Source organism: Microplitis mediator, chromosome 8 (genome assembly GCF_029852145.1).
Source record: "Microplitis mediator isolate UGA2020A chromosome 8, iyMicMedi2.1, whole genome shotgun sequence".
In the NCBI taxonomy this organism is placed as follows: domain Eukaryota; kingdom Metazoa; phylum Arthropoda; class Insecta; order Hymenoptera; family Braconidae; genus Microplitis; species Microplitis mediator.
Window position 1 is genome coordinate 23,260,300 of NC_079976.1, and position 22,844 is coordinate 23,283,143.

Genomic DNA, 22,844 nt, shown 5'->3' on the forward strand with positions numbered 1-22,844 from the left:
TATCAGGATGGTAATATTTACCATCAGGATAATAATGTTTCCTATCAAGGATAGTGATAATTTATCACTGATAAAAACACTGATAAAGAAAAAAAAAAAATTATTAAATGCTATAAAAAAAATTGATCAAAAATTCAATAATTTTCAAGTACTGGTGCAAAATTATAAATTTTTGATTACAAATATGATGACAAACATACTTAAATTTTATTTATAAAATTTTTACAAAAAAATGACAATTATTTATTTTTTACAATTATTTAAATCCATAATTTGATGTTTAAAGTCTACTTGTCTTAGATGGTAACTTTAATCATCTTTAATGGTAACTACTACAATTTCTGATGGTAACTGTAACCATCTAGATCGTAAATACAACTATTTAAAATGATAACTGTAACTATCTCTAATTAACATACATGATTGTAACAGTTACCATAAATATGATTTATACAATCATCCAGATAGTTGTCACTACCATCGGGTTGATGGTAAAAAATTTTAACATAAATAGATAGTAACTGCAATCATTTAATTTTCTGAGTGTATGATAATGATTCTAACATACGATATGATAATCATTCCCTACTGCAGGATGGTAATGGTTATCGATTATTGCAAAATTCTATGAAAACTTCACCATCAGCAAATGCAATTACTCGATTTCTATCAAATTTCATTGAGAAACATAAAACTTTTACTACCCTGGACTTTTTTGTGTTACGTCGATTCTATCATTGTCATTATTACAAAAAACTGAATGTACTGACGTGTTACTAATAACGTCGAGCGGCTGGTTTATTGTTTTTGAAATAGACTACTTAGTTGCGGTTGTAACAACGAAGCAAACAGACGTTCTTTACAGCTCAATAAAATTAAAGCACCGTCAATTGTTCAATTCCATCAAATTTTGTTTTCTTTAATTTTATAGACAATCAATAGTTGTTGTTTTTGTTTCATTGATTTTTGATGGAATTAATAAACAAAATATTATTCTATCGTTGATAAAAATTTGCAAGAGTCAATTAATTATCATTTTTCTACCGTTTTCATGATGTTCAGATCACTATTGAACTAATTTAACATTTATTTCTGTGAAATATTTAACAATGAAGTGGATTCAGAAAATAATATTGTGGTTACTTGTGATAAGCGCTTTAAATATAATTTACGTTCCAAATGCAATGATACCCGGGAAAAAATGATCAGACCTGACCATGCCTGTTCATGTATGATCAGGCCTGATCATACCTGTTCATGCCTGTTCATGGCTGTTCATGTCTGCTCATAGAACTAAAATTTTGTTGACCAAGAATCTATCACGTATAAGATTTTTATTACTTGAATTTCATACGAAACTTACTTTTCAACTAAATCTCTTAGGTCAGTGGGTAGCGAGTTACACTTTCGAGCGCAAGGTCCACGGTCCAAATCCTGCACACGCCCGAATTTTTTATTTTTTTTATTTTTATAGCAATAATTATATACATGTATAATTGAATATAGTTATACATAATTATATAGGGCCATTTTTTATATATAATTTTTTTACCCGGATGGGCATGAACAGACATGAACATACCTGATCAGACCTGAACATGCCTGATCAGGCCTGGTCAGGCATGGTCATTTTTCATGTCTGATCAGGCCTGAAGACTCATGCCTGTTCATGTCTGATCAGGTCTGATCATTTTTTCCCGGGTACCGGCCCAAGTTTCCGAATAATTGGTTATTTTATGATTGATGGTAAATTATATTTAGAGTTTCAATTAATGTGTTTTTTTTTTGTTATTAAATCACAATTTGTGTTAAAATTATGTTTTGTTGACCATTTAAATTCGGTATTTATCATAGTTTTCTTAATAATGTTGAGATTTTTTATCATTTAACACATGTAGTAAAAAATTTAAGAAGTATATACCAAGAAAAGCAGTGAAATAAAATGCGCTATGAAACTTAATGAGTTATCTCTGCAGAAAGACTAAAAAAACATTTTGCCATAAAACGTTCAAGAACATGTATTATGTATGATCATTTGGTCAAGGACAAACTGGAAAATCACATGAATTTAAAAATATATTCAGGACAACAATTAGTTGAAACATGCAATTTTCGGGTTGTCAATAGAAACCAAAAGCAATACAAAGAATATTTTTTCATTGAACGAGGTGGTGATGTGCATATGACTCTCGATCGTATTCCAGTCCAGTTGCGACTGTTCATTAGAGTTCTCGAGATTGTTCACAACCAATACAGTGCATTTGTTAATTTTTATTACTGTAATAGATTGAAACAGTTTATTAATATTTAATATGAAGTTCATTCAGAAAATAATATGGTGGTTAATCGCAGTAAATTCTTTAAATATAATTTCCTTTTCAAATGCATCGATACCGACTCAAGTTTCTGAACAATTGGTAATTATACATTTTATGAGTGATAGAAAATTTTACAAAGTTTGAATTAATTAATTTTTTTTTCTGTTACTAAATAGAAATTTGTATTAAAATCATGTTTCGCTGACCGATTAAATCCGGTATTCATCAGTGAAGATCTGACCGATATTGCATACACTGAGACAACTGATCCAAGCAACAACTTAGCTTTTTTTGAAACGGACTATCCCATTGTCGTGATCGATAAAAATTTTCGAGCTAAAAATATCGAACCATATTACAACCCAAGATATACTACGTACGTTTTATCGGTTAAATCTGTCAAGAAACTCAAAACAACTCTCCTAGAATTAGCGACTTTGTCCACCTGGAATACCAATTCACATTTTTTCATCGTCCGACATAATAATAACGATTGCGATAAAGATGGAGAAAAGGTGCTGCAAATGCTTTGGAAAATGGATTTGCTATCATCATTCTACGTTTGTCTTGAGTCTAATAATAATGAAACAATACCGTCTAATGTAATTGCTGACACGCGAACAATGTTATATACTTTTAATCCTTTTTCGAACTACGCGCCCATGCCCTGGCGGGAAGTTTGTCGCTTTAACCGACCGATCGATGACAGCAAACCTGAAGAAAATCTAAATAAACGTTGGACTCTGTATAAACAACCATATTCAAACGGTAAATATCAATTATGTAGGGGAGGGTGGGGCAGAGCGGCCCCCCTAAGCCAATTATTATTTTTTGTGGCTTTCAACGATAAGATCACTTTACTTTTGTCCTTTTTCGAACAAATTTATAGACATTTTGCCAAAATTCTGAAAAATTTTTTTTTTTTTTGTGGGGCAGAGCGGCTCCCCTTCAAAAAGTGATAAAAAAAATTTTTTTTTCGTTTTTTTTTTTTTTAAATTGTTTTCATCATTAAGAATGTATTTCTTTCTCTTGACAACTATTTTTGGTTTTATATTACTCGAAAAAAATTTTTTAAAGCGTAAAAAATCGTTCACTCTCGATTACCTTAATTACTAATTGTTATTTAAGAAAAAAATACATCAATTCTATAATTTTACTTTATTTCAAAAATTTATCAACTAAAAAAAAAATTTTAATTTTTATAAATTTTTAGTGACCAAATTTACCTCTTACATAGAGAAACGGCCGAAAAATATGAAAAAATAATTTTTTCGAAAGTTTCGGCTGGTCCATTTTGCCCCAGGTGTTATGCGTAGGGCTAGAAATGTGGAATTATAACAATTTTTTTTTAATTTGACGATAAAAATATGAAAAAATCACTTTTTCAAAATTTTGGGCTTGTCCATTTTGCCCCAAATGTCATGCGTAGGGGTAAAAATGCGCAAACATATCAAATTTATAGTAATTAGTCGAAAAAAAAAAAATTTTTTTTTTGGTCGAAATTTCAGGGAGGCCGCTCTGCCCCACCCTCCCCTATGCCCAAAAAGTATTAGAAATATATTATAGTAATCGATATGTATTCATTACAGATTCGAAATTATGCCCTAGTTTGACTTTTGATAAAACAAAGCATCTCAGCGGCTATCCCATAATAGCCGTTGCATCTGCAAAACCAAATTCAAGTCGGATTCAAAACGGTCCAGTAAATATTGAAGAATTACAAAAAATTTTGCCATATCCATTTTTACAATTTTTTACAACCTTATTCTCATCTCTTAATGTCACTCCGATAATAACCCATACAGGAGCTGCCAGAGTTGAACAACGGGCCCCTACTTGGCCCAGCACTGGGGAACCTAGCTTTGGCACACCTATATTGGCCCAGGCTTGGGCCAGGACTGGGTAACCTAGCCTTGGCCGTCCAATGGCAAGCCAGACTTGGGCCAAGACTGGGTAACCTAGCCTTGGCCGTTACAATGATTACCCGGGCTTGGGCCAAGACTGGGTCACCTAGCCTTGGCCGTCCAATGGCAAGCCAGACTTAGGCCAAGACTGGGTAACCTAGCCTTGGCCATCCAATGGCAAGCCAGGCTTGGGCCAGGACTGGGTAACCTAGCCTTGGCCGTTACAATGATTACCCGGGCTTGGGCCAAGACTGGGTAACCTAGCCTTGGTCGTCCAATGGCAACCCAGCCTTAGGCCAAGACTGGGTAACCTAGCCTTGGCCAACCAATTGCAAGCCAGGCTTGGGCCAGGACTGGGTAACCTAGCCTTGGCCGTTACAATGATTACCCGGGCTTGGGCCAAGACTGGGTAACCTAGCCTTGGTCGTCCAATGGCAACCCAGCCTTAGGCCAAGACTGGGTAACCTAGCCTTGGCCATCCAATGGCAAGCCAGGCTTGGGCCAGGACTGGGTAACCTAGCCTTGGCCGTTACAATGATTACCCGGGCTTGGGCCAAGGTAGGATTACCCAAGTTTGGATGTACCCATGGTTTATACAAGTAGATCATATAAATGTATCAGTTCAACGTTAGTAGGTTCGTCCAGTAGCTACCGTTCGGACCCAGTAATCAGAAGGACGACAGTTCGCGCCCAGAGTCCAGCAGAATTTCCACCGAGTTTTTTTCACATCATTTACTCCCCTTAGATAATTAAAACGTTAATGATCATGAATTCTACGAGGTTAATAATAATAAATTTTTTTTAATTAAATTTATTCGTTTCCTGGAAGCCTGGGCCAGGTCTGGCAACCAAGCATGGGCCAGGTCTGGTAACCAAGCATGGGCCAGGTCTGGCAACCAGGCTTGGCCCGAGATTATCATTCCAGGCTTCTACCAAGGCTGGGCCAAGACTGGCTTACAAGCCTGGCCCAAGGTTCTACAAAGTTGGGCCAAGTCTGGGCCAAGCCTGGGCCCGTGGTACTTTCCTCTCTGGGAACCTATGGTATGAAAGGTCGATGTGTTAACAATACACCAGTTGGTTTTCTAAAAACGATTATAAACGGTACTCACGATGTTTGCCTGAATTACAGTTCATTAACAATGACGGTTATAAATTTGTCGACATTTTTAATCCGCACTATATAAACGATCAATTCATATTAACTCAAAAAAATGGCACTCGAATGCCCGTTGAAAATAACCGTAATTTCAAAAACTATAAACTTGTTTTTATCGCACTAATTGTTTTACTAATATCATATATTATAATTATTTTGAATAATATCAACAATCATTTCATCGATGAAGATGACGATAATAATGACCCCGCGTACGGTAACAGTTTTTTGGACATAATTAGATTTCTTGTCAGTAGTGGAATATCGGCAGCACTCAATTCATTCTCGATGTGTATATTGTTTGTGACAATGACTCTTTTTGTTTTTATAATTTGTCCTGAATTGCAAGGCGAAATAATGTCGTCATCGACAACAAAACAATATAATTATCCCGCAAGTATCAAAGATTTGTTTTATTTAGATTACAACGTTTACACTAATTTTGCATTAAAAGATACTGTTATCAAAATGAAATTAGAATTGAATACTGATGTCGACCGTTTACATGCTCCATTATATTCTATTGAAGAATGTCATGAGCGAATTTTGAAAGACGATACAACAGCTTGCGTATTTAAAAATCCACGACAGCTTGATATGGCGTCTAAATATAATTTAAATCTAGTTCGGACATTAGAGATTTCAAGATATACTTTTTTTTGGGCCAGAAAAAATTTTCCCCTGAAAAATAAAATTGATCAAATAGAACTAAGACTACAAGAATCGGGTTTAATAGATTTCTGGGAGAAAAAAAGTTTATATTATCCGTTTAAAAAATTAAAAGCTAAAGAAGCAGCTCTTGAACCACCCGCTCAGTATGATGCAGTTGATTTCAAAGATCTAGAACAGGCCTACTATTTTTTAGCGGCAATAATAGGGCTGTCGGTTATTGTTTTTATCATCGAAATAATGACCGGTAAAATAAAAAATTCCCGACGTCGAAAACTGATTCGCGAAAGACAACGCAAACTAAGAATTCGGTTGGAACAAATGAGAAGAGAAAATGTCAATAATCGGTTTTTAGAAGATAAAGTTCGGATAGTTAATAGACGTGTGGTCATTTTACCTTAGACATTATATTGTTTTTATTCATTGATTCTGCGTGATTATTCTCCGTTGAAATATTTGAGACAAAACCCGGGTCAAAAATAAAACTTGGTTTAGGCTTGGTCGTCTTACTTCCCAGACAGCATTAAAGTCAGAATGACTGCTTTACGACGTATTTTTGAAGGAGTCTTCAAGAAGTCTATAATGACTTCTTAAAGGTGTCATTTTTAAGAACTCTAAATTAAGAGTTCTTGAAGATTTCATAAATAAGACGGCAGTTTTGTGACGTCTTAATGTATTCTTTTGTTAACTTTTTTGAAGTCAAAATGAAGTCAAAATTAGGAACTCCTTAAGACGTCATGGTAAGTTCATTCTGAAGTCTTATTTGCGGAGTCAGAAAAAAGAACTCTTTGAGAACTCTTTTTAAAGACGTCTTACTGAGTTCGCTAGGTGGCGCATTCGACATCTTGAGAACTTCTTAAAGACTTCTTTAACGTGTTTTTAAGACGTCCAAATCATAAATAGGAACTCATTTAGAACTCATCAAGACGTCATTTTGCTATCTGGGTTAGTCACGATTTAAGACGACCAAATCTAAACCAAGTTTTATTTTTGACCACAGAAGATATATTATAAAAAATTTTGTCTGTTTATTAGGTTGCGTGACCGTTTAACCAAAGACAAAATAACCGCGAAAAAATAACCGCCTTTTTATCGTGGTTTTTGTGTGTTCTGTCGTTGGTTATTTTGTCATTCGGTTATTTTGTCTGCGGTTATTTAAGCGTGACATCGTTTATTTATTAGGTTGTAAGATGTACATGAAATTTGTTATTTTTGATTTTAATTTAAATTTACCATAATCGTGGGACATAATGCGGCGCTTTTATTTATTACAATTTTTGAAATAAAAATTATGAAACAATTGATTTATTTTGTGGTACTCTCTTAAAATGAACCAGTGAAATTCCACTGATTCAACCAGTGAATTTCACTGGTTGAATCAGTGAACGTCGCGCTCACTGGTTTCAACCAGTGAACTAAAAATATGTAAGCGCGCGGGTACAGCAGCATTCTGTACATGAGTATATTTAAGTGTTTTATTATGTCAATAAATAAGTAATATTTATTGATTATCTTCATGTAATATTTTAACTAACTTTTATATAACAATAATAATTATATGACACAATTTTTACAGAGTTTAAAAATAAATAACTTTGGAGTAATTTCAATAGCTTGGAGCTAACCTCAAAAATGAATGACATAATTTTAAAATTGAACAATATAAAAAGCCCATTGAAAATGGAAACAAATTAAATATTTATAAATCCTAATAAATATTATTTATTTTACTACTAAATAATTTTTAATTAAATATAATTGTTATTAAGACTCTTTTTGTTTGACTTCACTTTGTTTATAAATAAACGTTTATAATAAAATAAAATTAATCTAACCTATTGTGTTTATATTTATGTAGTACACCGGCGTATCACTGGTTTAACCAGTGAATTTCACTGGTTCAACCAGTGAGCCAAGCGATCATCTTATTCCACTGGTTGAATCAGTGAATTTCACTGGTTAAACCAGTGAACGCTCGGTTCACTGGTTGAACCAGTGGATTTCACTGGAGAATCAGTGGATTTCACTGGAAAATCAGTGAAATTTCACTGGTTCATTTTGAGAGAGTAGACTTCATAAAATTTACCGAAAACCGAATAAAATTTACGGTAGACTACGGTAAAATTTGTTGAAAAAAAGTTAAAAATTATCTCACTTACCGGCACCTTAGGTCGTGTCATTCGTCCCACTATTACAGTGAATTTAAAGGTAATTTCTAAAGAAAATTTCTTTCCGTGTAGTATCTAATTTTTCCGGATCGCAATAAATTAATAGTACTATTTATAAAAGTTCTTAATTGTTATTATAATGGATTTCTAAAAATTGATTTACAATTTTCTTAATTTGTAAATTTCACAATTTCGCTAGTCTAATTCCACTAATCAATTTTATGCTGCAATTTTCCCTACTCTTTAAATCTGAAATCGTAATTTATCACTGTTTTACAGTATAAGTATACTAAGTGATATACTTACACGGAGAAAAAAAAACAATAATTTTTCCTATGTTGGCATAGTAACTATTACTATGTGGACATAGGGATTTTTCCGATGTAATCATAGGAAAATTTTCTATGAAAATTTAGGAAAAAATACTATGTTACATAGAAACTTCTCCTATAATGCATAGCAAAAGTTACTGTGTCAACATAGGAAACATTCCTACGTCAGCATAGGAATTATTCCTACGTTACCACAGTAATTTTTCCTCTGTAGCATAGGAATTTTTCCTATATCAAACTTTAGAATAATTTCTATGTTAACATACGAAATTTTACTATGTTAAAGTGAAAAAAAAATCTTGTGTTAAAGAAATTATATAAGGATAAGATTTTTTTGTCTTTTCAAAAATTCAAACTCAGACAATGCTGATATGACTAAGACGTTCACCAATCGGAACGCATTAAAATAAATCATTAATTTGATTAATCAGGTTTAGTTTTAATGAAGCCCTCAGAAGGAAGACCTAAATTTTTTTTTGAATTGTACCAATTACTACAAAATCAATTGTTTATATATTACAATAATGTGTAGTGATTTAATTATAATTAAATCAAATAAGTGTTGATTTGATTTGCGCTAATCATTTATAAGTCAATATTCATTTTAATCTAGTAAATTACGTTTTTTTATCAACTATTAATTGCATGTCGCTAACTTTCAGGCTTTAAGTTAAGTTTATCTTAAGATTAATTACAGAATTATTAATTAAGAATAACTTTGATTTAAATTGAATAGAAGTATCATTCCTTAGTTTTATAATTAGAAATATTATTATCATAGTTGTAAGACATTCAAATCAATTTACTATCATTATATTTGTAATACATTTAAAGTGCAGTTTTCTGTGTTATTTGTCAATAATTAAGTAAAACTTTATTAAAATTAAAATTTGAGTGACGTTATTATTCAAGAAGATACCAAAAAATTCCCAAGGCATAGCAATGCATAAGAATAATTCCTATGTTAAAATAGTACAATTTCCTATATGTACATAGAGAAATTTTCTATATAACATAGGAAAATTTACTATGTTAACATTGGAGTAATTTTTATGTCACAAAGGAATTGTTTCTATGTTAACACAGTAAATTTTCCTATGTTGCATAGTAAATTTCTTTATGCTACATAGTCAATTTCTTCATGTTAAATGGTATATTTTCTTATGTTGCATAGTAATATTTCCTATGGCAACGTAGGAATAATTCATATATAACATAGGAATTATCCCTATGTTAGCATAGTAAAAATTCCTATGCAAACATTGGAAATATTACTATGCAACATAGGAAAATAACCTTTTTTTTTAAACGAATTTAGCGTCGAAGAAGCTTCATTTGGATCTCTCCATATCATGAAGGAAATTTTTACACTATTTTGCAAAAAAAAAGTTTTATGATATTATGGGAGTGGTTCCCATTACATTATGGGAATAGTTTCCATATCATTATGGGAATCGTTCCCATACCATTATGAGAATAGTTACCATGATAGTATGGGAACGATTCCCATAATGATATGGGAATAGCTCTCATAATATTATGGGAATGGATCTCATATTGGTATAGGATCTACTCCCATACCATTATGGGAATGGTACCTATAATGATATGGGAACTATTCTCATACTGTTATGGAACTATTCCCATATATTATGGGTACAATTCCTATACCATTATGGGAAATAGTCCCATAATGCATAGCAAAACTTCTCATAATTTTCTTTCCGTGTAGAAACATACCTGTCATGTTGCTATACTGTAAGAAAGCGGTGTTAAAATAGATTTACACCAGTGTAGGTGGTGTGATTCTGCGGTGTTGAAATAGATTTACACCAGTGTACCCTGATAGCCAAGTTGGCACGCAACTCGCCGATAATCCACTGCCGCAACCTGTCGTCGTGGCCACAAACGTTGCCATTTCCATAAATCGATGGTAACTTTCTGAAAAAGTTGGTAGCAAACCTGGCCATTACACTAGTTGACAAAAAAGTTGCCTTCAATTTTCTCAGCAAGATGTCGACAGATTGCGGCAAGTTGGTCGCAACTCATGCACACCAACTTTCTTATCAGAAACTCTGGCTATCAGCGAACGATTGTGTATTTTTTTTCAGTTCGAGTATTTACTGTTGTGTAACAAATTAGTTTCTATAAAAAGTATTTCGATGTGTTTTACGAAAATATTTCGTTCCGTAAATTTGTACCATCACAGACTTGGAGTTTTATAGGGTAAGTGTTGGTATATTACCCTGGTAATAAATGCAAACGTTCAATTAAATAATGAATAGTTTTTTTTATAAAAAACAAACTTTTAACTTTAATAATGCACATCACGTTTAAATTATGGTACAGTTAACCAATACAATTAATATTATGAGTGATATAAGAATATACGATTTAATCAGTATCATTATTATATATTTTTTTGACAGCTCTGCAATAATTTTGCCTCTTTGCGCTTCTTTTCACCACTAATGAAAAATTTTTGTGTTTATAATTACACTTTTCTTTTCACTAATTACTTGTTTAACTTGTTTTTTTCGTATTTTCAGAATTTGTTTGAATTTTTGCAATTCTGAATGTTTAATACAAGGGGTAAACTCGTTGTCATTACTGCTTGGTCCCTTAGACTATAAACTCTTAACTAGACAGAGGGCCAAGCATTAATAACAACGAGTGTACAAGACAAACAATGATTTATATTAATTTTGAGGTTATGAATAATTATATTTCAACCGCGGCAATTGTCGCATTCACCTAAGATACTACATATGTTTCTATTACCGTGGAATCAAGTGAAACCACGGTAATACTGACACGCTTCAAAAGTTGGTGACTATTACCGCGGCAGTAAATTAAAAGTGACAATTGATTAAAAGTCAATGTTTCTTGAATTTTCGACTATAAAAAAGTATAATCTTGCTCTGGAAAGCCCCAAATATAAGTATCAAAACATTAATTCATAAAAAAACACATTTTATTCTAGCGTACAGTTGCACACTAACTGCAAGAAATTGATGGTATTTTCTCTCAAAACGATCAATCGGATTTCAGTAATTTATAACAAACTATAGTAGTTACATTTTATACTGGATTGTTTGTTAATTACATTCTTGAAATATTAAATTTGTTGCTGGATTTTTTTTAAATTACAAAAAATTATGTATCATTCATTTATAATAGAATGAAAAAAATCCACGGTAATACTCACACCCACGGTAATACTCGGACTTACCCTACTTTTAGTTTATGTATCAATATTTTTTTTCGACGAGACTGTCTACTCGAAAACTTGTCTTATATCGAATATTTTGCATCGAACGAATGTCTATGGGACAATGGCTGGCTCATTGTATACAATCTCTACACATATCTTATCAAATATCGATAAGATAGAAACCGTATTTTGAGGCAGACTAAAGAGATTTTCTTTATCACTTGCGAGAAATATTTGGTTACAGGTAAAGAAAACCATAAAAATATATCGTTTGCTGTATAAATAGGAGTAATGAGCAAGAGTCGAAATATGTCTTGCTGCATTTATAAATAACCTATTATAATCAATGCTTACAAATCGATATACATACCTGAGCACCATTGACTATCGATTGAAATCCAGATCCACATAATCGATTAACACCCAGAGCAGGTTTTTCAATAGGAATACCCGATTTCAATAAAACATGTCGAGGTAACAAGACACCATCAGATGCAGATAACTAATGAAATAATTGTCATTTAGAATAAAAGTGCAATGAACTCGTCATGAATGAATGAAAACTGAGTATCATAAAACTGTGATTTAGTTTTTTATGTAGGAGTGAAAATATGTTCACACTTACGGACAAAACATTACCAAAGATAACATGATCTATTAACTCGGGCTTTATCCCCGCTGACTGAATTGCACTTGTGGTAGCAACAACTGACAAATCTGTTGCTGTTTTATTAACAAACATCCCACCCATTTTACCAAACGGCGTTCGTTTTGCCGCAACAAAGTATATCCCTTTTGAACAAATAGCAAAACATTAAATAGAAAAAAATTCGTTTTGCTGAACAATAACAAGTACGACATTCTTTTATTAGATTTATTTACCTTTAGTTAACACAGACATGGTGACAAATTATTATTGGACAATCTATTCACTAACTAAGAAACTGTTATTGTAAACTATATTTTTTAACTCTGCAATGACTTGACACTTAAAACCAGCCGAGTGTTTACTTTCCTGGTCTGGACCAAATTTTTACAGTTTTACAACTGACGTATACAGTTCAGTAAAGTGGAGAGTCAAAAGAGTAGGGGCCGTGGACTTTGGACCTTGATCGAGCGCATAAGCTGTAATGATAGTGCAGGCACATGTTTACACATATTTTAATCGCTTCAAACTGTACCAAGTATTTAATTGCTTCGAGCATTATTCATTATCTCAGAGTTTTTTTTTTAGTTTGTATAATAGTTGATGATTACCCATTTGTTTTTAACAACGAATATTTTATTCATTACTTATGTTTATAAATAATTCATTTTTGCGATAATGATATGAAAATTTAAATTTAAACAGTTAAATAAGATTTGTTTTTTATCCTATCTGGGCCAACGATTGAATTTCTTTTATTATACATAAGGGTAATTTAATCTATAACACAGTGAAATTGTATTTAAGGGTATACACTGTATAAAGAGCTGTGTTAAAAATGGACTCTTTTTAACTCCACCCGGTTTTAAAATGAAATTACACCAGTGTAGGAGTCGTAATTTTCACACCGCTTTCGGTGTTTAAATTTAACACCGCCGATTTTAACACCTACACCGCTTGGACTTACCCCGGTGATTTTTTACAGTGTGGAATCCCCGGCGGATTCGAATTACGGTAATTTACCGTATTTTTGCCACAATTTACAGTACTTTCGGGTATTTTACGATAATCTACCATGAACTATGGTAAAAATACGACAATTTACCGGCATTTTTACCGTAGGCATCATATGGTTTTTATTTTGATTTTTACAGTGCAATATTTTCTTACTGCAAATTTACGGTAAAAGTACCGTACTTTTGCTGTGAAATATCGTACTTTAGCTGTAAAATATCCCTAGCGGATCCGAATTACGGTAAATACATTGATTTACCGTAATTTGCCGTAATTTACCGTAATTTGCTGTGCCTAGCAGAATTACCGTAAATTACGGTAATCCACGGCAAATTACGGTAAATTACCGTAATTTACGGTAATTCTGCTAGGCGCCGTAAAATTACGGTAAATTACGGCAATTTACCGTAATTTGCCCTAGATTACCGTAATTTACCGTAGATTACCGCAATTTACGGTAAATTACCGTAATTTACTTTAATTCTGCTAGGCACCGTAAATTACGACAAATTACGGTAAATTACGGTAAATCACTGTATTTACCGTAATTCGGATCCGCTAGAGATATGTAAAGTATTTTATGGTAAAATACCGTAAAAGATCCCGGACTGAAAAATTTGATCTGATTTTAGTCTAATTGAACTATTTGAGCTGTTTCTGATCTTTTATAAAAATTTTAATCTGTTTTTGATCTGCTGTTTAAAAAAACAATTACTTTACGGGCAGACAAAACTAGATTAATTCTTGAACTTTAAAAAATTTTAGTTCTGAAAATTTGCAAGGACAAAACGAGATTAAATCATGGACTTATAAAATTTTTATTTATGGGCAATATTTATAAAAAATATATTAAGTTACAGAATTGATTATGTTTTGCTTACTATTAATTTAGTGTCTTTTGTTTAAAAATGTCGGCAGTTAATGAAAGTTTGACAGTTTTATTTTTTCGATGTCTTGACTGAATATTTATAGTATTGAATAGAAGTAACAAAATAACTCTTAAAATGTCAAAAAATTTTTCTTATTTGCTGGATAAAATGGGAAATATTTTTGACATCTTATTACGGAAGCGCATTAGCATGTTTTAAATATCAAGAAAATTCAAATAATTTTATAAGTCTAGATTATAATTATTATCTATATTTGTAAAAAGTTATGTTTTTGAACTGAAAGCGATTAAAAACAGATTAAAAATTATAGTAAATAAAGTCTGTTTTTGTTTTTAAAAACAATTGGACACAGACCAATAATTATAATAAAAAAGTCTGTTTTTAGTCTAAACGCGATTCAAAACAGACTAAATATCATACGAAAAGAAGTCTGATATTGGCCTGAATAAGGAATAGTACGGGCAAAAACAGATTAAATTCCTATATAAAATGAACACGATTTGTAAATTTACATTGAAGTAAAATTATTTGAATTTATCATTTATTTTAAAACTGATCTAATTTTGTGACTCTGGTAGCGCTTGTGCAAAAAATTTCAGTTATCTAAGTTCAGTAGATTTTATACTTTTCATGTTCGTTCCGCAAAAAACGTTCTGATCTTCAGCTACATGTAAATTCAGGAAACATTTTGGACCCTATGTTACACCATATAAACTTCTTGATAAATATTCAATATATATATTTATTCTTCACAAATTGCTAAGGCTAGTTTTTCTTCATTTTGCAGTTCCCAAAATCGATTGTAAATAACTAACCAAGCGTACCAGACTCCAGCTGTAAAAAAAAGTAGCGAATTGTGTTATTAGTTATTACTTGTCATTACCCGGGAAAAAATGATCAGACCTGATCAGACATGAACAGGCATGAGTCTTCAGGCCTAATCAGACATGAAAAATTACCATGCCTGACCAGGCCTGATCAGGCATGTTCAGGTCTGATCAGGTATGTTCATGTCTGTTCATGCCCATCCGGGTAAAAAAATTATATATAAAAAATGGCCCTATATAATTATATATAATTATGTATAACTATATTCAATTATACATGTATATAATTATTGCTATGAAAAAAAAAAATAAAAAATTCGGGCGTGTGCAAGATTTGAACCGTGGACCTTGCGTTCGAAAGTGTAACTCGCTACCCACTGACCTAAGAGATTTAGTTGAAAAGTAAGTTTCGTATGAACTTCAAGTAATAAAAATCTTATACGTGATAGATTCTTGGTCAACAAAATTTTAGATCTATGAGCAGACATGAACAGCCATGAACAGACATGAACATATATGACCAGGCATGAACAGGCATGGAAAGGTATGATCAGGCCTGAGCGTATTTAACGCTTCAGACATGAACAGGCATGAACAGACACGACCAGGCATGGACAGGTATGATCAGGCCTGAGTGTATTCAACGCTTCAGACATGACCAGGCATGAACAGGCACGATCAGGCCTGAGTGTATTCAACGCTTCAGACATGAACAGACATGACCAGGCATGGACAGGTATGATCAGGCCTGAGCGTATTTAACGCTTCAGACATGAACAGGCATGAACAGACATGACCAGGCATGGACAGGTATGATCAGGCCTGAGTGTATTCAACGCTTCAGACATGACCAGGCATGAACAGGCATGGACAGGTATGAACAGGCAAGATCAGACCTGACTGTATTTAACGCTTCAGACATGAACAGGCACGATCAGGCCTGAGTGTATTCAACGCTTCAGACATGAACAGGCATGGTCAGGTATGATCAGGCCTGATCATGTCTAATTTCAGGCCTAATCATACATGAACAGGCTTGATCAGGTCTAATTTCAGGCCTGATCATACATGAACAGGCATGGTCAGGTCTGATCATTTTTTCCCGGGTAACTAAAGTAAAACAGGAGAGGAAGCGGACAAAATGGAGTACCCCATTTTTAAAAATGTTTTTCAAATATTCCAAAATCACTTTTGTGAAAATAATTGCGCACTATTTTGAACTGTTCTTTTACTGTTTTTGGAAAATTATATTTTTGTAAAATAATACATAGTATGAAATACCCTACACTCAAAAAATCAAATAATAGAAACTATTATCTAGTTATGGTAAAATTTCTACCATCAATTCGATAGTAGTGGATATTATCTAGATGATTGTATAAATCTCGGCTCAGTAATGGCTCAGTAATGGCAATTTTTATTGGCCGATAAACGGCTTATAGCCTGAATGATAACCTTGGCCCATTAATGGCACTCGACTGTCGGCTAATTAACGGCAGCCAGCAATCGGCCAAGCAAGCAAATAAATTTCATTAAAAAAAAATTTTATTATTATTAACCTAGTATAGTTTGTAATCATTAACGTTTAAACTATTTAAGTAAGGTAGATGATGTGAAAAAAACTTGGTGAAAATCCTGGTGGAACCTGAGCGTGAACTGCCGTCTTTCTGATTGCTGGGTCTGAACGCTATCTACACGGAAAAAAAATTGTACCAAAATTTACGATGTTAACATCGTAATCTCGGACTAGACTTTTATTAATGTCAATTTTTAAATGTTTTATTTCGAAATTTATTATGTGGGTTATATTTTTTACTATTTAACATCGTAATTTTAACAAAGACTTTTAGGATTAAAAATTACTACAAAAATTACAATTTAACATCGTAAAAAAAAATAAATAAAAATTACACTTTAAAAACTATATTTATTCGTACATTTAATATTTCTATTTACTTTTTAACAAAATAAATATTACAGTGCTGCCTCTGTTATAATACGATGGAAGCTATAAAAAGTACGATGTTACATCGTACTTTTTAAATAGTAACTGGGTCCTCCGCAAGTTGCTTATATGGATCTTAAAAACAACATATAGTGTCGGTCTTTCAGTGGCCGAGTGGTCCAAGGTGTCGGACACTTCGCACTCGAAAGGAATCGGGTTCGAATCCAACTGCCGAATGATTATTATTTTAATCTTTTATTTAAAATTTCTCTTCAAATTTTACGATGTTACATCGTAATTTATATTAAAGAGCTTAAGACTTCGTATTGTTTGTCTGAAGTATTATTTCTTAAATGAAATTTCCAACCCTACATCGTAAAAATTACGATGTGAAAAGTCTAGTCCACCAATACAATAATTAATAGGACAAATTACGATGTTAGCATTGTAAATTTAACTAGAATTTTTTTTCCGTGTACTGGACTAACCTACTAATGTTGAACTGATAATTTGATATGATCTACTTATTCATTCTACTACAACTACTCGGTTTTAGAAAATATACAGAGCAATTGAATTAATATTTTCAATTATTTAGAAAAAAAAAATAATAATTTCGTACTATTTTGATTATAATTACACAATTTTTAAAAATAAAACTTATTGAATTTAATTGATTATTTATTGAGTACCCAGTTGAATTATCTCGCTCTACCACTATCATTAAAAATGACATTTACTCTAAAAATTTACTATACTTATTTTTTAATTAAATTAATTTTTATAAGTAAAGTTATAAAATTGCGGTTGTTGATTGTAAATGGTAACGAACTAAAAAATATATTAAATGTTAGTTGTAAATAACTTCCATCGAAAAATTAAAACATTTATTAATTAAAATTTAGTTTAATTCAAAAGTAAATAATTATTAATGAAAAGAAACTACAATAACAAGTTATTTGAATAATTAATAATTGATTAGTATATTTTTTCATTTAACAAGAATCAATCATGGAACACTGATTCACCAACAGTAGAGCCCAAAGTTGCGAACCGATAATTGGCCAGTCATAAGCAGCCATTCATTGGCCAGCCATCGGCAGCGTCGTATGTCTGGCGTTTCCTTTAAAGGGATTACGGGAAGTCATATTCTGATATCAAACCAGCAATGCCATTACATATATATTCAAAAATTTTAATAAAAATGAATTTCGATTTGACTACGCTATCTTGATAAAAAATTAAATGGCTGCTGGTAATTAACCAGGTTTGGCCCATTACAAATTGCCAATGCTTGGCCGAGCGATGGCAGTCAGACATCGGCCAACCTACGGCATTTTTTCCATTAACGGCGACTTTGTATGGGTTGGATGATTGTTAGGTAATGGTCTAGAAGTGGGGCTCCACCTATTTTTCAAAGTTCCAAGTGCTTACACCTTAAATATCTATAATTAAACTTTTTCCACGTGTTCAGTTACACGGCGGATTAAATTTTCTGTATGTGTTTTTGTCTCTAACACTAAATATCTATCTGAACCTTGCAATCAGAGTGTACAAAATTGATAACATAAAATCATGCAAATTTTCCAAAAATAAATTTAATAAATTTTCTGATAAGTATAAATAATTAATTTTATTAATACCGTAAGATGGACGGTGGTAATAGAAAGGTCTAACTAAGAGCTACAAAGATTTTTTTGAACTCTTGTATAGTGAAAATTGGCATATTTCTGTTATTTCAATACTTAAACGGTGTACAACAGCTCACCTATCATTTAGTTGCAAGTAGTTTGGACGGTATCCGCCTTCCTTTGCTAGTATAGTGTCTGGCTGAAACCCACAACACAGTTTTACGCCGGCTCGTACTGGTAAGAGATGTAGTCTAAGGCAAGAGTGCGTTAACATAGCCTTACTGACGAGTCCGTTAACGTACTTAGGACGAAACTACAGAAATTATGGCAAATAGGCATATACCTTAAATTTTAGTGTTTGACTTAAGGGTCAATACACAGAATGAAATGAAAAATATGTCAAATAATGCAGTGTTGCACGGAACTGAAAATTCATGATCTAACATCTAAATCAAGCATAATTTATACCTTTGGTATACACTTATAACTTATTAAGGCTCAAATAACACCTAAAGATGCAATTATATCTTTAATCCGCCGACAAATGCTAGAGAATGAAATTGGTTTCAAAGCGATTTGTCTATATTTGGATTTTTGCTTGATATAAATAGGTGGAGCCCCGATTATAGACCATTACCTTTACGCTGATCTAGACGACCGTACGGTAACTTAATTCAAAATTTTAAACAATAAAATGTACATTACTAAATCATGGATTTAAATAGAAAATATTTGTTTACAATTTTAAAGTAAAATTAAAATAGGGCTAGTACGTCAATGAAGGGTTTATAATATAAATAATTTTAATACTTGTATTTCAACTTTTAAAAAATTGTCATTTTCTTGTAAAAATTGTGTCAATAAAACTTAAGTATGTTTGTCATCATATTTGTATCCAAAAATTTACAATTTTGCAGCAGTACTTGAAAATTATTGAATTTTCGATCAATTTTTTCATTGCAATCAATAATATTAATTACCATCCTTGATAGTAACTGCTATCATCCTGATGGTAATTGTTACCATCCTGATAGTAACTGTTACGAAATTTGTTACAATAGTTATCATCCAGTAATTATTAATTCTATTAAAAAAAATTACAACACTAACTATTGTTGCATCAAAAAACGTTCCAATCATTCTAGATGATTGGAATAAAAAATTTAGCATAATAAACACAATTACTTAATTTTCTGAGTATACGTACCTAAGTATAAATGTCCAATGATGAAAATTATTAATCCTACTTCTGCAGAAACATGAAAGCCTCCGCTAACACAAATCCAAACCAATAGCATTGATATAAGTAACGATTTCATTTTGATCGAAATCATGTCTGCCATCACTTTACGATTGACGAATTTCTAAAGGATTCAATTGAAAACAGTATCAATTAAAAAATCAATCAAAATGATGTATCGAGTTAAAACATTACCTTTTGCAAAATATAAATTGGAACGAAATTTGCGAAAATTCCTATAATTTGCTTAATGATGATAATCACGATTGCATAACGACCAATATCAACAATAGCTATTGCTTTGTAGTATCTGTTAGTATTGTTATATATTGGACTATAAAGTGTTGTCAACATTCTAGCTGCTACAATATCCAAGATCTGTAAGGAAATGATACATTATATCATAATTATTCCGGGGAAAATGTCATAATAGTTATTGGCGTAACTAGTAGGGTAAGTTATTCATAGTGTCTGCGCGATGTGGTTAGCACGAGTCGTAGGTGCGCAGGCACAAGCAAAGCGAGCTCAAAAAGCTCGAAAACAATAGCGTGATAGTATATTACACACCTAGGGCGATAAAGAAGAAAGCCTCAGATCACATGTTTGTTGACTTCGGCTTCGCCTCGGCCCATACTACATGTGATCTGAGACATTTCTTACTTCCCGGGTCAAAAAATTTGATCTGATTTTAGTCTAACTGGACTGTATTTGGACTACTTAGTCTGTTATTGAACTTCGATAAAAATTTTAATCTGTTTTTGATCTACCCGGACTGAAAAATTTGACCTGATTTTAGTCTGATTGGACTATTTGATCTGATTTTGATCTTTTATGAAAATTTTAAGCTGTTTTCGACCTGCTACTTTAAAAAACAAACGCGTTACGAGCAGACTAAATTAGATTAATTCGTGAACTTTAAAAAATTTTAGTTCTGAAAATTTACAAGGACGAAACTAGATTAAATCATGGACTTATAAAATTTTTATTTATGGGCAATATTTATGAAAAAACATTAAGTTGCAGAATTGATTATGTTTTATTTACTATTTATTTACTATCTTTTGTTTAAAAATGTCGGCAGTTAATGAAAATTTGACAGCTTAATTTTTTAGTTGTCTTCATTGAATATTTATATCATTGAATAAAAGTGCTAAAACAACTCTTAAAATGTCAAGAATTTTTTCTTATTTACTGTATAAAATTGAAAATATTTTGGCATAAGAAAACATCAAAATTCTTGTGCTACGGAGAAAAATGTTGGCTCGAAATCTACCAATTTTTATTATGCTGTCGACCGAACTTGAAACAGAAAGTAAAGTATCCAAAAAATTACTATGCTCTTATAAAAAATTATTATGCTGCATCAAAATTATTATAATGTATGGAAGTACTTGATATTGAAGCTCATCGATAAGTTTCTCAATTGCATTATGGGAATCATTCCCATAATATTATGGGAATAGTTCCCATACTATTATAGGAACCATTCCCATAATATTATGGGAATGGTCCCTATAATTTATGGGAATGGTTCCTATAAATTGAAGGAATCATTCCAATAAATTATAGGAATGATTCCCATAATATTATAGAAAGTATTCCTATAAATTATAGGAACCATTCCTATAATTATAGGAACCATTCCTATAGTGTTATGGGTATCATTCCCATAATTATAGGAACTATTCCTATAATTATGGGAAACATTTCTATAATTATAGGAACCGCTCCCATAATTTATGGTCGTAATTCCTATGATGGTATAGGAAAAAATTTCACAAAATTATGGGAACCGCTGCCATAATTTTCTTTCCGTGTAGGATCTTAAAACGTCGACATCTGATGAAATTTCAATTTTCGAAAATCTGGGTAAAAACAATAACTTCCCGAATTTTTCAAAAATAGTCGATTTTCTTAGCGGGAATTTGAAAAAAACTTTTGTTTAGAGTTTCGGGAAAATGTCCATAAATTTGTTCAAGACAGGACAAAAATCAAGTGTTTTGATGTTTGAAAGCCACGAAAAGTAATGACCGGCTTAGGAGGGCCTTCTTGTCCCACCCTCCTCTACGCTTGAAATAGAACTGTGACTGTTTTCCGCGTGTTTTGAGTGTATTAAATTTCAAAATATATATAAACCTATACGCTTGAAATAGTACTGGGCTTTTTCATTCACAAGTTAAGGTAGAAGATCCAATACTCGATCAGGGAACTAGTACCCAATCACTCTACAATTTTATGGCAGAGAATTCTATAAATCTTAATGAAATTTTTAAAAATTTTATAAAAAGATTTTTTTATGGGTAATTCAATTTAGAAAAAAAAAAAAAAAAACTTGCAACTGCCGATGAATTGTATTGTACTTTGAAACTTGAATCATTTTAGAAAAATACTTGAACTAAACAGAAACGGATTCTAATATTGGAATAAAAAAAACTTTTGAAATTCACTTACAATTTCAAGGATAAAACACACTAACATCCCGGTTTTGGGACTAAAACAACAATATTTACTTAAGAATGTAACTTCCTTCTTCATATTTTTCTCCATGTTTAAAAATTATTAAATATTCTTTCAATATTTATGTAGAAAACAATTAATAATATAAATCAATATAAAAGTAGAAATTATTCAAATTAATAATATATTGTAAAGAAATGTTTACTACTTTGGTATACGACCTTCTTCAAAGGGCTGAAGAAACTCAACTGATTCATTTCGATTCTATATCTCAATCTTGAAGTCGAATCCCCACCACCACAAAATTTACGTCTTGAGAGCCCTGCAAGAAACTCAAATAGAACAAAATACACACATATCCCGACCAGAATTTAGCCTTAATAGGTCAAGCCTGACGAGTTTCTTATCAGGGCCACATTAGGATAGCCTTATG

The 22,844-nt window shown here is 32.0% G+C and overlaps 2 protein-coding genes across 4 annotated transcripts in view; both read right to left on the reverse strand.

The window, feature by feature from the left end:
- Positions 1 to 12,882, reverse strand: part of LOC130673137 (3-ketoacyl-CoA thiolase, mitochondrial) — a 29,430-nt gene extending 16,548 nt beyond the window's left edge. Inside the window, exons 1-3 of one of the 2 annotated variants that reach the window (XM_057478069.1) lie at positions 12,644 to 12,882; positions 12,387 to 12,553; positions 12,132 to 12,263 (exon numbers count right to left, since the gene is read on the reverse strand). In XM_057478069.1, the coding sequence (XP_057334052.1) occupies positions 12,132 to 12,263; positions 12,387 to 12,553; positions 12,644 to 12,662 (318 nt within the window). In that variant the 5' untranslated portion in view covers positions 12,663 to 12,882. The remainder of the gene's footprint in view (positions 1 to 12,131; positions 12,264 to 12,386; positions 12,554 to 12,643) is intronic. The other variant, XM_057478068.1, reaches the window with a different exon arrangement.
- A 1,010-nt stretch (positions 12,883 to 13,892) lies between these two features.
- Positions 13,893 to 22,640, reverse strand: LOC130673042 (uncharacterized). Of its 2 annotated transcripts, none has more exons than XM_057477920.1 (4): positions 22,406 to 22,640; positions 20,150 to 20,332; positions 19,922 to 20,078; positions 13,893 to 15,145 (listed from the first exon to the last, which is right to left on the reverse strand). In XM_057477920.1, the coding sequence occupies exons 1-4, from the start codon at positions 22,499 to 22,501 to the stop codon at positions 15,054 to 15,056; spliced, it is 528 nt and encodes a 175-aa protein (XP_057333903.1). In that variant the 5' UTR covers positions 22,502 to 22,640; the 3' UTR covers positions 13,893 to 15,053. The 2 variants fall into 2 exon arrangements, with proteins under 2 accessions (XP_057333903.1, XP_057333904.1); XM_057477921.1 differs by lacking the exon at positions 13,893 to 15,145 and adding an exon at positions 19,623 to 19,798.
- Between the last annotated feature and the right edge of the window lie 204 nt (positions 22,641 to 22,844).

Excerpts from the sequence above, each read along its gene's own strand:
- LOC130673042 (XM_057477920.1), bottom strand. The coding sequence starts at position 22,501 with ATGGAGAAAAATATGAAGAAGGAAGTTACATTCTTAAGTAAATATTGT. Across the intron at positions 20,333-22,405 it reads TGTGTTTTATCCTTGAAATT|ATCTTGGATATTGTAGCAGC; the intron begins GTAAGTGAATTT and ends ATTTCCTTACAG. Across the intron at positions 15,146-19,921 it reads CATTGGACATTTATACTTAG|CTGGAGTCTGGTACGCTTGG; the intron begins GTACGTATACTC and ends TTTTTTTTACAG.